The 13,862-nt window shown below is 55.2% G+C and overlaps 2 protein-coding genes across 8 annotated transcripts in view; both read right to left on the bottom strand.

Annotated features, from left to right (window-relative positions):
• Positions 1-1,017: 1,017 nt before the first annotated feature.
• Positions 1,018-12,775, bottom strand: SHKBP1 (SH3KBP1 binding protein 1). Its single transcript, XM_026010011.2, has 18 exons — positions 12,261-12,775; positions 11,988-12,041; positions 11,791-11,836; positions 11,613-11,686; positions 11,249-11,307; positions 10,945-11,025; positions 9,318-9,479; positions 9,131-9,221; positions 8,851-9,041; positions 7,957-8,072; positions 7,070-7,157; positions 6,840-6,956; positions 4,355-4,525; positions 3,228-3,383; positions 2,759-2,855; positions 1,810-1,988; positions 1,549-1,663; positions 1,018-1,427 (listed from the first exon to the last, which is right to left on the bottom strand). The coding sequence occupies exons 1-18, from the start codon at positions 12,419-12,421 to the stop codon at positions 1,202-1,204; spliced, it is 2,184 nt and encodes a 727-aa protein (XP_025865796.1). The 5' UTR covers positions 12,422-12,775; the 3' UTR covers positions 1,018-1,201.
• Positions 12,775-13,862, bottom strand: part of SPTBN4 (spectrin beta, non-erythrocytic 4) — a 76,111-nt gene continuing 75,023 nt past the window's right edge. For all 7 annotated transcript variants that reach the window (XM_072752927.1, XM_072752931.1, XM_072752937.1 and 4 more), the window contains one exon: positions 12,775-13,836. In XM_072752927.1, the coding sequence (XP_072609028.1) occupies positions 13,678-13,836 (159 nt within the window). In that variant the 3' untranslated portion in view covers positions 12,775-13,677. The remainder of the gene's footprint in view (positions 13,837-13,862) is intronic.

Here is a 13,862-nt window from a genome sequence, read left to right as displayed (position 1 = left end):
GCATTCCAGAATTTCTGGCATGCAAAATATTCCTATTAATGTAGAGTCACATATATTCTAGAACACTCCTCTGTTCTAGAATCATTGACTTCCAGGCCCTTTTGTCAAGAAACTTCTGGATTACTTGAAATGCAGAGGAGAACCTTAATGTCATCCATCCAGTAGCATTCTGGAATAGTTCTGTGTTCTAGATTCCCTAACATTCTGGACCCCTTTCCACTATGTTAGAAACCCTGGCATTCCAAAAACCCTGGAATTCTCCAATGAACAGATTCTAAAACCCCTTGTTTTTAGTCTGGCCCTCTTTCTCTCTTCATTGGCCCAAGGAAAAGGCAGAAAGGGATGAGACTGGGCAGCCAGGGATGTAGGCAAGGTGTTTGGCATGGTGAAGTTTAGGGTACAAATGTTAAGGATGTGGTGATCACAGAGCCAACATCTGTGTCTCTGTTGACAGGTAGCCATTCTTCCCTGCTTGTGGTAACAGTACCCTGATTCACCTTCCAGAAACTCCTCCTCCAGTCTGTCAACATGGGGCTGATTTCACCGCCTGGCTTGTGAGGGCAGGTGACCCTTGGAACAGTGGAAGGCCTCCATCACATGCGCTAGTGATTGGTTCAGGGGACAGCCATCTGACTAAATTCAAGCCACTAAAAATCAGTCATGTGATTTTTATTATTATTATTATTTTTTGCTGCTGCTGCTGCTAGAGAGAAAGAAAAAAAGAAGTTGCTAAGGAGGTACCTGGAGTCATCTTGGCACCCAGAAGGGAAAACCTGACTGAGAATGATGCATCCCAGAGGCGAGCAAACCCAGAAGATGGAAAGACATTCTGGAAGAGTTTTTGAATCCCTGGATCCAACTATGCCTGAAGCCAGGGGTAAATCATTCCGTTCCCCTTCTTTGCTTGAACCGAGAGCCAGATGTTCCTGAATCTACAGCCAGACATCTGGTTGGTCCCCACAACTTTCCTACCCCTTCCCTGGGGGTCCCCCAAAGCCTCTAAGAACGTCAGCAAGGTGTTGGCAGTGAGAACTTTATTAGGGGAGGGTGACTTTGGTTCCACAAGAGGGGACAGTGGGGGCCTAGTAACAGTGACCACTCCAAGGAGGCCCTGGCCCTGAATCCGGGGCTCTGACAGGAAGCAGGGAGGCACCAGAGCCCCCCAGGACCTGGGTATCCAAAGGCACCATGGCAGTTATGTTCAGAAGGAAGTTTCATTGAGCTTCACCTTGGGGGGCACGAGGGGGGCTCCGAGACCCGTGGGGGGCCGAGGGGCTGGTGTCGGCGGCCTACGGGGCTCTGGCCCGCTCCGCACCAGTTCCTGGCAGCGTTCCACGAAGCTGCCTCCCCCGCGGCGCCGGGCCTCAGCCTGTGGGGGGCTCGGGCTCCCACGCCAGCCAGCCAGGGAGGTATTGCTGGAGTGAAGACTAGGAGGGGTGATGGGGGTCGGTGTGGGTCATCCCGGGCAGGCGAGCAGCACCCCCAGCCCCGCAACCATATCCTGCCCCCTCTCCCATTGCACAGAGGGGGAAGTGGGGTTGTGCCTACCTGGTGAGGGAGGTGCGGGGAGAGGGACTGGGGAGGGAGCCCCTGGAGGAAGACAGGGGGGCCAGCTCACACTGCTCCAGCTGCTCCATCAGCTCTTCCTCTGTCAGGCCACCGGCTGGGGGCGAGGAAGGGGGTCAGGGGGTCAAGACGAGGATCACTGGGCAAGGGACTGGGGGGGGGGGCAGGGGGACCGATGAAGGGCACAGAGGGCAGGGGCGGGGGTTGGGGGCCAGGGGGGACCCCGAGGCGGGCAGGGCGTACCGGGGGCCTGGCCGAGGCCGTCCATGGCGGTGGTCAGGTCCCACATGGCCAGGCTGCCGTTGGCCTGGCCGGTGAGCAGGTAACGCCGCGGCCGCGAGCCGAGCCGCCGGGAGCCCTCGCACTCCAGTACCGTGAACGCCGTGGTGGGGGAGCCGTCCACGGAGCGCACGGAGCACACCCTGAGACCGAGGGGAGCCGGGTCACCCCGACACCCTTCCCGGGCCGCAGACCCCAAGGCCATGGCTTCAGGTCCTGCCTCTGCAACCACCATCGCCTGGCACCTCCCCTCAGCCTCTGGCGGGGTCTCTCCCATGGACACCCCACCTCCCACCCCCAGCCTCCTCCCTGGGCTCTTGGACTCCTGTCCAACTCCAGGTCCAGCTCCCACAGTGGCCACGGCCCCCCAGCAGGCTCAGGGGGTCTCAGTGCTTCCCACAATCACATGATCGACAGGCCCCATCCCCCACTGATGCCCTAGCCAGTGCTCCAACCCCCAGACCATGGGCGCTTCACTGATGTCCTATTTGGTCATTCCCAACCTTGGGAACCTTGGGGGGGTGGGAGGTCCCTCCTCAAGAAAATCCTCAGAGGCCTGCAGCCAGCCTCTCCGCTAGGCCCCCACAGGTGCCTGTGTCCTCACCCCCTGACCCCAACGCCTGTGCCCATGCCCATGCCTCCTGCCCCACCTTGGGGCCTGACCACCCTGGGATCCAGCATGGGCATCTGGGGTTTCTCCAGCTTCACTGCCACCCCCATGTGTCATCCCTTTGATTTCTCGGGCCCCAAACCTAGGAGCCTCATGCTCCTTCCTAGCCTTTGCTCCTTCCAATGGCCCTTGACTAGGACCCTCTTTTGGCCTCAGGACATGACCCAGCTGGTATCGTGCCTTCTTCCTCTGACCACCGCCACCCCCCACCTTGGCCCCCCTGCTGGATGGGACCATCCTCACCGCTGACCAGTGGATGAAAGGCGTACAAAGAGCTGGCTGGCGCTTGGCACCACCTTCTGAATGAACACTTGCTGGTCATCCCGCTCGCCGTATGGGCCTGGGCCAGGACAGTGTTGGGGGTGGGAGTCAGGGCCACCTGGGTAGCCTACGACTCTGGGCCCCAAGGCTCTGCCTCCTTCCCCACGGATGAATCCCTCTCAGGACCCTATGTCCCCATTCCCAGGTTTCTGGAATTGGGCGAGCTCCAAGAAGATTGGGGGTCAGCCACCGGTCAGTGGAGTTCAGGGATGTGGGGTGGGGGTCCTGGGTCAGGTGGCAGTCAGAGGAATTGATGGGGTAACAGAATTCAATGGTGGGGTGGGGCAGCTGGGAGTGAATGGACGTCAAGGAGGTCAGCTGGGTGGGTCGGGTGAAGGGCCAGGGGTCAGGCAGGGTGCATGGGGCAGGGGGGCCAGGGGCTAGTAGGCACCGATGTCGTTGCCAGCGCTGCAGCCGCCATGCCCATCGGCCGATTCCAGTGCCAGGATCTTGAAGGAGGCGAGCGGGGTGGAGCCGGGCTGGGTGGAAATCATGCCTCGGAAGCGAGTCACGGACCACGTGCGCACATGGTTGTTGTCGGCACAGACTGAGGAGCACATGGGCGGCAGCAGGTCAGGCCAGCCACAGCATCCCCACTGCCCAACCCTCCCGAGCCCCACAATGGCCCCTGCAAAGGTGGCAGGATTCAGGCCCCTCTGAATTCTTCCCTTTCAGACAATTTCGCTCTTCCCCAGAACTCGACATGGTTAAAAACCCTACTGGCTCTGCCTCCAAAATCATTTCAGGGCCTGATCCCACCCAGCCCTGTCACGGTCCCCACCCTGGTCCTGCCTGTCATCACCTCCTATCTAGACTCCCTGCTCCCATCCTGCCCCCTCAGTCTATCCCCACACACAGCCAGAGTGACCCTGTGCACACCTGTGTCAGGTCAAGGCCCTCCTCGGCTCGCAGCACTCCTTCCTGAGATTCCATCCCAATCCGGGTCAAGGACAGAATCTTCTGCGTGGCTCACAAAGTTCTACGCTCTCCCTCGCCCACCCTACTCCAGGGGTGGGCACCAATCCTCCTGCTCAGAGCCTTTGCAATGCCTGTTCTGTCTGCTGGAAGGCTCGTCCCCACCATGCTGCACTGCTCATTCCTTCATTTCAGTTCAAAGCTCCTTCCCCAGTGACCCCACCACTCTCTAGCCGCTCACACAGCTCTGTGTTTATCCATGGTCTTCATCATGCCTCTTGGTGACTTCTATTCTGATTTACTTCTCATCTGCCATCCCCAGCAGAACACCAGCTCCACAGGGGTAGGGACTTGGCCTGTCTTGTCCATCACCTTACCCTCTGTGCTGGGCACACAGTAGGTGCTCAGTCGATGCTTGCAGAACTGATAAATCACTCACTCTTGGCTGGATGGGTCCCCTTACAGCATTCTCCCACTTCTGCAATTACTGCCCAGGTTAAAATTCTCTCCCCAGGGGACACCCACATGCCTCGGTCTCACGTTCCCATCTGGGTCATTGACCTGTAGGGAGACAGGCAGCTGGGGCAGCACAGCGAGGCCCACCTGAGATGAGGTGCTTCTCTGAGAGCATGATCTTGGTGACGGGGCTGCGGTGCACGGTGAAGGTCTGGAAGAGCTGGGGCCCCGAGCCCACGGTCTCGGGGTGCTGCACGATGACCCGCACGCCCCCTGAGCTGGTGCCATAGGCAATCTCAATCCAGTTCCCACTGTCACCTAGGGAGGGGTCAAGGATGAAGAGAGGGACAGATCAGGGGCACCCAGGTGGCTCAGTGGTTGAGCATCTGCCTTCGGCTCAAGGTGTGATCCAGGGTCCTGGGATTGAGTCCCGCATTGGGCTTTCCGCAGGGAGCCTGCTTCTCCCTCTGCCTCTCTGTGTCTCATGAATAAATAAAATCTTAAAAAAATTAAACTACATTCCTTTTTAAAAAATATTTTATTTATTTATTCATAGAGACACAGAGAAAGAGAGAGGCAGAGGCACAGGCAGAGGGAGAAGCAGGCTCCCTGCAGGGAGCCCGACAAGGGACTGGATCCTGGGTCTCCAGGATCACGCCCTGGACTGAAGGCGGCGCTAAACCGCTAAGCCATCCGGGCTGCCCTAAACTACATTCCTTAAAAAAGAAAAAAGAAAAGAGAGAGGGACAGATCGGAGAGAGAGAAGCAGAGACAGAAAACAAGACCGAGAGAGAGAGAAAGCGGTAAGACAGAGGACAGAGACAAAAAAAAAAAAATAATAATAATAGAAAAACAGGGAGGCAAAGGGAGCCAAGAAACTGGATCTCTGCAAGGATATAATAACAGACAGACACAGAGGGAGGTGGGATGACAGAGCAAAAGGCTGAAACACATAAAGACATATGAACAGATGACAAGATAAGAAAATGTACCCCCTCCCCCCCCCAAAAAGAAAGAAAATGTAACCCGCATCTAAGGGACTTCCCACCCTCGCCAACCTTCCAGAGCAGGGGGGAAAATTGTTTTGCAACTGTCAGAAACTTAATGGGCCATCTTAAGGAATGTGGGTGGGTAAAGCATGGTTTTCATAGTTTGTACAGTGGCTCAAAGCAGTGGGTTAGGGTTGTGCACAGCAAAACGGAAGGACACGAAACTGAGGACAGGGTGGGCACAAGTAAGGGGATAATTGACATATATGCCCAGGACCATTTGTGTGCATTCAAAGCCTGCTGACAGCACCCATTTTGTAAGGACAGAAACAAATACAGAGAGAAATGGTAAACATGACAGCGTGGTGGTGGGGAGAGGGAGGGGTGGAGGTAAGAGAGGAATAACTATATGAAATCAGCAAGGGGCCTTCCGTGGAGGAAAGGTGAAGACAGGTGTGAGGTTAGGTGTGTTACCTAATTCATGGCTGCTGGGAGAAAACTGTACCCTGAGCCTTACCTCACACCATACATAAAAGGTAATGTGAAAAGCGACAGAGATGTACAAATAAAAGCTAAAACTGCAAAGCCTCTAGGAGAAAGCACAGGGCAAATCATTGCAACCTGGGAGTAGGCAAGGACATCTTAAGATCTAGAAAGCACTAACCATTAAAAAAAAAAAAAAAAAGGAAAGAAAAAATAAATTTAAAAAAGAGCCATTATGCTCAGTGAAAAAGCCAGACACAAAATGCCAAGTATTATTATGGCCCCATTTACGTGAAATGTCCAGAATTGGCAAATCCCCAGAGACAGAAAGTAGATTAGGTTTCCAGGGGTTGTCAGAAGAGAGAATAGGGTATGATGGCTAACAAGTTCAGGGTTCCTTTTTAGGGCGATAAAAATCCTGTTCTGGAACTACACAGTAGTGATGGTTGCACAACCTTGTGAGTCTCCTAAAAATCACTGAATTGTATGTTTTAAAACAGTGAATGCTCTGGTATGTGAATTACATCTCAGTAAAAACAAACAGGGGGATCCCTGTGTGGCTCGGCGGTTTAGCGCCTGCCTTTGGCCCAGGGCGTGATCCTGGAGACCCGGGATCGAGTCCCACATCGGGCTGCCTGCATGGAGCCTGCTTCTCCCTCTGCCTGTGTCTCTGCCTCTCTCTCTCTCTCTCTCCGTTTCTCATGAATACATAAATAACATAACAAAAAAAGACTTGCTCATTAAATTTAAAATACATTTATAAAAAACAAAGAGGAGCCTATTTCTCTGCATTTAAAGTCAAGAAACCAAATTAAAAAACTGTCCCAAGCAGAAAAAGGACACACCCTCTTTGTTTTACAAGCCTGCAAGCATGATGCCTTAAATGCAGAGGTGGAAAAGAAACAAAAAGGTGACCAGCTAGTGGCCAATTCTGCCCCTGGCTGGAGAGGCCTGCCACAGCGCAGACCCTGGAACAGTGCTCACACACAAGGGGGGGGCCCAGTAAGTGTTTGTTGAATGACTAAATGAGAGTTGAACTCCCCCTCCCCCACTGCCGCCACTAAATGTCACTAGGTCAAGCTACACGAGTGGCGAGTGGCAGGGAGCCCCACTGGGGGCTGGGGCTGATGGCAGCATCAGGGTAGCCGGTCACAGCTTACTGGTCTTGGGGGTGAGGTAGACACTGAGGGCGGTGACCCCATCCTCTGCTGGGTCCCGGTAGAGCTCGCTGACGAGGAGATCATTGTCCTTCATGCGCAGGGGAAACTTCTGGACATCTGTGATGGGTGGGGAGGGTAGAGCGGGCTTGTTCTAGGCCTCTAGCCTTTCCCCATGGCTCCCATTTCCTGGGGGAGGTTCTCGGGCTCGAGGGGTGCCAGGGGCTGCTCACCCACATAGTAGATGGAGCCGTTGTCACAGCCCAGGAGAAGGAAGGAGCCCGCCGCATCGTAGCTGGTGATGGGCTGCACCTCCTGGACCTGGGGGCCGGCAGGACGGGCTGTGGCGGGGGCAGGACCCTGCGTCCACCTCAGCAGCTCCCCTCAGGGCCTCCCCAGCAGCCCCAACTCCAGAACCCACCCGGGGTTTCTAGGCCTACTTCTCCAGCCTCGCCTGCTCCAGGCCTATCTCTACCTGTGTCTATCTCTCCATCTTAGGAAATCTCAGGGTCAGCGGTTCTGTGTCTCGGCCTCTCTTTTGAGTCTGGATTTCTAGCTGTTTCTCTTCACCTCTGTCTGCCTCTCTGCATCCCTGCATGCGCCACCACCTTTCGGCCTGGCCTCTGTCTCTACCCGTCCTTCCCTTGGTCCCCCCATCCTGACTTCCTCTGTTCCTATTTGTCTGTTTCCCTCCACCCCTGCCTGACTCTCCCAAATGCACTTTGCAGGAGGAAGCAACACTGCAGATGTATGTTTCTTCCCATTTTGGACATGGCCCAGGAAGGTGCAGGGGGAACAACAGACATCTGCGTGTCTCTCTCTGGGTTTCAGCCTCCTACAGCAGCTCCACTCACCCCCTCCCCCGTCCAGTGCCTAGAGAATCCTCTCTTGTCCTTTGCAGGCCCACACCTTTCCTGCCAGCTCAGCAGCCCCCAGCTCAGCAGACCTTCCAGAAGGTGTCCCTGATCTGATGTCCTTAGGCCTTTATAACCGCAGCACCCCAAGAGGGATCTGGCCCAGTGCTAGCTAGGGTCTCTGGCTTTGGCCAGGGGGTGGGGCAGAGAGGAAGCCCCCCTGGGACACCTGGGAAAGAGGGAGCTAGGCTGGCCAGCGCTCTGACCTGCCAGTGCTTGGTGACGGCGTTCCAGACCCCGATGCGCCCCGTGTGGCTTGTGGCGATGAGCTGGTTCCCAACGAAGAAGAGGGCCTCCACGGGCACCCCCAGATGGAAGACTCCTGCAGAGGGCGAGGAGAACTCAGCCAGGACCCCACTTCATGGGGCAGAAGAGAGGTGGCAGGAAGAGCTCCAAGGGCCAGAGGATTCATTCAGTTGGGCTGTAAAATCTTTACAGGATAGAGGAATCCAGCAGGAATTACAGAGGATTACGTGGGCCAGATTCCAGATGGGGTGTGGGACTCCAGTAGAGATTTTCAAGGCAAACAGAGATTTCTAATGGGAATACAGATTCTAACAGGTTCTGGGATTCTACTGGCAAGGAGATCTAACAGGGCAGGGAATTCTGATGGAGGGGAGAATCGTTATGTGGGTGGATTTTTCTACAAGCCAAAGAATTCTAACAGGATACGGAATTCTAAAGGGTTGGAACATCTTAATAATGCAAAGAATCTTCAAAAGTGTGAGAACTGTATATAGGGTGGGTTACTTTAACAGACCAAGGAATTCCAATGGGGTAGAGAATTCCAACAGACAACAGGTTGAAGCATCATTCTAAAGGGCAGAAGGGGGCAGCCCTGGTGGCCCAGTGGTTTGGCGCCACCTTTGGCCTGGGGTGTGATCCTGGAGACCCTGGATTGAGTCCCACATCAGGATCCCTGCATGGAGCCTGTGTCTCTGCCTGCCTCTGTCTCTCTCTCTCTCTGTGTATATATATATATATATATATATATATATATATATATATATATATATATCATGAATAAATTTTAAAAAAAATAAAAAAAATAAAAATAAAAATAAAGGGCAGAAGGTTCTGGAAAAGTCCTAGTACCATACCTATCTCGGAGCCACCACCTTCTGCCTGCAGAGCCCATAGCAGGATCTCGCTACCTGTGGCCGCTGCCACCATCTTGTCATGCTCCCCCAAAGCCCCACCGAGCACCCGAGCTGTTAGTGCCAGTCGCTCAATGGGCCAGTCCAGGCGGGGGCTTGAAAACACCAGCTGCCAGCCAGAGGCTTCCTTTAACCTGGGGGTTGGGGCAGTATCATCAACCCTCAGTGTGAGCCCTTCCCATCAACAGGGCTCCAGCCTCCGGCCACCACCCTCCCTGAGCACCTATAGCAGACAAGAAACTGGGTATAGGCCACAGCGATCCAGTTGTGGTGTCCGCACACCAGGCGTACCATCCCCGGCTCCTCCGGTAGCCCTGGGGTGGTGGGGGGAAGAAGAGCGATCAGGGCAGGGTCGCAGCACCCCCTCCCCCAGGCTGGCTGCCCCAGCTTCCCAGGGGACCGAAGCCTACCGGAGGGAGAGGGAGGGGCTCTTTCATCCAGCATTCGGCCCAGCAGCCCTGCATTGCCCAGGTTGGGGGGCATTGTGTTGCTTCGTCGAACGGGGGCTGGGCGTCCCCCTAACTGTTGGGGCCCTACCAGGCTGTGCCGGTTCCTCCGCTTTGCTGGAAACACTATGGCAGGGAGAAGGAGAAGAGTGACAATGATTGTAATAACTGTAGCAATTGCCAAGTCACAAGCACCTAAAATATGCCAGATACTGACTTGCCCACATGTGGGGCACAGTTTCCTGCCAAAAAGATTTTAGGTGGTGTGGGGACACGGCAGGCAACGAACGACACTGAATCACACAGCAAGCTACTCCCTTTTCTATTCCTCTGAGCTGCACACAAAGGACAAATCAGCTTGGTGCTGCCAAAACAGTGCTCCCTTTTCAGTATTTGCTTTAAAAAATGGAAGCCTACCTCGCTGGCAGGCAGCAGCATCCCAACACTGGTATTTGGAGATTTTCTTTTCTTTTTTTGAAAGATTTATTTATTTGAGAGGCAGAGAGAGCATGCACAAGTACAGAAGAGAGGGAGAAGCAGACTCCCTGCTGAGCAAGGAGCCTGACACAAGCTGAAGGCAGATGCTCAACCAACTGGGCCACCCAGGAGCCCTGGGGATTTTATATTCACGTTTACTTATTCAAGGTATAAAGGTAGTGATAAAAAGCTTCTATTTAAAATGACTTTTGTACAGGGCACCTGGCTGGCTCAGTTGGAAGAGCCTGAAACTCCTGACCTTGAGGTTGTGAATTTTGAGCCCCATATGGAGTATAAAGACTACTTACAAAAGTAAACTTTTAAAAATGACTTTTTAGGGGCACCTTGGTGGCTCAGTGTTTGAATGGCTGCCTTTGGCTTGGGTCATAGTCCTGGGGTCCTGGGATGAGTCCTGCATCAGGCTTCCCGCAGGGAGTCTGCTTCTCCCTCTGCCTCTGTGTGTTTCATGCTCCCCCAAAGCCCCACAAGCTCATGAATCAATAAATAAAATCTTTATTTAAAAGATTACTTTTATTTAAAAAAAAGACTTAAAAAAAAAACACAGTAAAACTAAGTTAAGAAAACAAAAGCACAGATCTCCATATTCGACAAACATCATGAAGTAGGTATTGAGCAAGGTTAGGGAAGTAGTTGTAAGTCGAATTTCCCCATTTTATTCCTTTTTCTCATCAGCAAAGCCTCATAGACTACAGTTCCCAATAACCACTGGGGTATATTGTCCATGGCCAGCTGGGGTTGCTGATCTAACGTCCCATGAAGATTCTAGTCAATAACCCCCCCTTTAATATTTCTCCCCTCCATGCAAAGGACCCCAGTTCTTCCTAAGCTTCCCCACAAGGAAATCAAACCTGGACTGAGACCCCCTTCAGGCTCTAGGGCACACTTCTGAGCCTCAGGGCGGGTAGCTGGCCCACTGACTGCCTCATTGGAAATGCAGTCTCCTACCTCCTTTCCCTCAATCCAGCCTCTGATATAGAACTACAACTCCCATAGTGTCTCAGGGCTCACAGCAAGGCGACCAAGGGCCGCGACGTTATGGGAAATGTAGTCTTCCATCCGCCCTCCCTCCCCTCCATCCCTTAGTTGTGCCCACCTGGTGGAGGCAGGTAACCGTTGAAGAGAACGTTTCCACAAGAAGATCGGTCCAACTCCTCCCGCAGCTGCAGGCGGCGAACTGAGGCGGAATAACTCGAAGGCTGGGACTTGGGGAGTACTGAGGCACATCCTATCCCCCTCCCCAGCTCATTCTACACCCATCCCCCTTGAGACCCAGGACCAAATCTAATGCTCTCAGCGCTACCCCTAACTTCTTTCAGGAGAGGAGGGGTGAGGAAGCATCAGGAGAGCAGGAGTTCGTTTTCTATGCAATGAGGAAGCTAATGGGGCCCCCCACTTACCCAGAGGAGTGAGCCCATAGAACTGGGCTTCATGGAGGAGGCTGGAACCATGGACACCCCTGGGTAGCAGAATTCACCAGGGGTTAGTTTGGGGAGTGGGAGTTGGTCGAGAATTCTGAGGAGGAAGCTTTCAAAACTGCACAGAGAATTGCAAGAGGTAGCAAATTTTGACTGGATCAAGATTCTAAAGAGCGATGAAATAGATGGGCAATGAAAATGTGTGTGTGTGTGTTTCGGTTAAACTCTAAGGACACAATTCAAATCGGATTGAGGAAAAAAAAACCAAATCGGATTGAGGGGCTTAAGGGAACATTCTGAGGGTAAGAAGATGAAGACGGTGGGGTCCCTCTATCCCCATGCAGACCTGGGATCCAACTCTTTGGTGCGCAGGAAGTTGAGGATGGGGGCGAAGACGGTGGGGTCCCTGTCGATGAAGATCTGCGGGGAGGGAGGCAGAGGATGGATGGGGCAGAGCGGGGCTGAGTGAGGCTCCAGTCCCTCCTCCTACCCACTGCCCTATTTTAGCTCTATGCCCTACTCACGGCTCCAGTCTCATCTTTCAGTGTTGAGATGCGTCCGCTCAGAAGACTGCAGGGAGGGGACACAGAGCGGGTGTCACGGGCCAGGGTGTGTGTGGGCGCACGGGGGGTTGGGGGGAGGGTGAGTGGGGGGATTAAGTCTCCCCAAACCGTCTCTTCCCGCCACCCACAGCCCGCCCCAAATTCGCTCTCCCGGTCACCTGGAGAAGAAGGAGTCTGGGATCCAGGTGAGAGTCTGGCGAGAGGTACTGAATCTACGGGGGGAAAGTGAGCAGATGCGAAGGGTTGGAGGAAGAGTAAGGAACGCGCCCCCCCCTCCCCCCGGCCCTCCTCGGGCGTCAGTCCAGGCACTCGCGCCTTCAGCAGGAGGAGGAGCAATCCTTGATGGACAAGGATTCCCCGCGGGAGAGGCGGGTACTCCCACTCCGCTCCCCGCCCCCGAGGTGGGGGCCTCAGGAATCTCCTACACTCACCTCTTGCCTCCCACGTTCAGATGAATCACCTCCCCGGGAGGCCCCCGACCTGGGACTCCGTCGGCTGCAGGCGCCGCAGCTGCCATGGCCCCGGGGCGAGCCGGCCGGCCAGCACCCGCTTCCGGGTCTGTACTTGGGCCCCGCCCCCACTGCCTGCTCATTGGCCTGGAGCCTCCCGGAGCCGCCGGCGATTGGACAAAGCGCCCACTCGTAGCAGTTAATTCTCCGCCTCCTTAAAGGGCCCCGCCTTTCCTGTGCTGGACGGGGCGTACCGCAAGGCCCCTTTGGGGAAGTTTAGATAGAAAGGCCAGCAAAACATTCCTCTAGCCTTCTGGTTCCCAATTTTAGAATCTAGGTGTTTCGTGAGGGACGTGTGTTTAAATCCCGAAATTAGTACACATCAAGAGGACATCTAAAAGTTCTCTGCTGCCATTAGTTCCCTGCGCCGCCCCCCTCTCCCCCGCCCCACACATCCTCCCAGGCGCGGCCCATTAAACGCGAACAAACCGGCATAGACCGTCAAAGCCAAAGGATTTATTATAGGTACATACAGTGTGCGCCTGCCACACCGCCCCACACCCCCAGGCCCCAGCGGCTCCTCCAGGCGACCATGGGGGCTGCCACAACCCTGTTCCCCCACTCCCTAGGGAGGTGCTCCGGCCAGAAGCATGCAGGGGGGAGGGCTTCCCCTCGCCCCTCCCCTCACCAAGTGGCATTTACAGCTGGAGGGGGGAGGAGAGAGGAAGACAGTTTTGAGCTTTGACGCCCCTCCCATTAAAAAGCCTTCGCGGATGCGGGGCGGGGGGGGGGGGGGGTGGGGAGGAGGAGGTCGACGTTTTGCAAAAATAAACTAAGTCAGGAATTAACCGCATGGCTCTGAGACGGCGGAGTGCAGGGGCCAAAGCCCCTTCACTCCCCCTTCCCAGACAGAGATCAAGGCAGCATTGGAAGTGAGGTAAAGGCGGGAAGGAGGCGTCCCCTCCCCACCCCCTAGCACCCTGGATGGTCCAGGGGACCTCACCAGCGGCCCCATGCCCATCCCTAGGGCGGAGAGGGGGGCAGGAATTATCGCCCCCTACCACCCCAGCTTCTTGGGGCAGGATCTGGAGATCCGGGCAGGGGGCTTGGCTCAACTGGCCCCTTTACCCGCCCCCTCCAACTCAGTTATTGCATAAAAATAATGGAGCCCCAGCACCTGGGGTGGGGTGGCGAGCAGGAAGGGGCCGAGATATGGCTATAGGGGCAGCAATCCCCCCACCACTTCCTGGAGTGCAGGAGAAGTCCCCTCCTTTCCAGTGCCCATCTTGGCGCGTCCGCAGTGTTGGTGGAACTAGAGGCACCCGCCCCTGCGGAAGAGAAAGTGTCTTTTTGCCCACAGGAGGGGCGGGGATGTGTGTCAGGCCCAGGAGGTGGGAAGTCACTTCCTGCGCCCGCTGGCCCTCCGCTCCCCCGCCTCTCGCTTGGGGTTGCCTTCATCCGTGGAGGACGTGGTGGGTAGTGTCTGTCCCCAGCGGGCGATCTCAGCGTGCTCGCCCACGGAAGCGGCCACGGCCTCCAGCCAGCCGTTCATCTCCTCCTGGAGAGAGAAACAGGGCAACAGAG

Source organism: Vulpes vulpes, chromosome 1, assembly GCF_048418805.1.
Source record: "Vulpes vulpes isolate BD-2025 chromosome 1, VulVul3, whole genome shotgun sequence".
Lineage (NCBI taxonomy): Eukaryota > Metazoa > Chordata > Mammalia > Carnivora > Canidae > Vulpes > Vulpes vulpes.
This window is presented reverse-complemented; position numbering and strand designations above follow the sequence as displayed.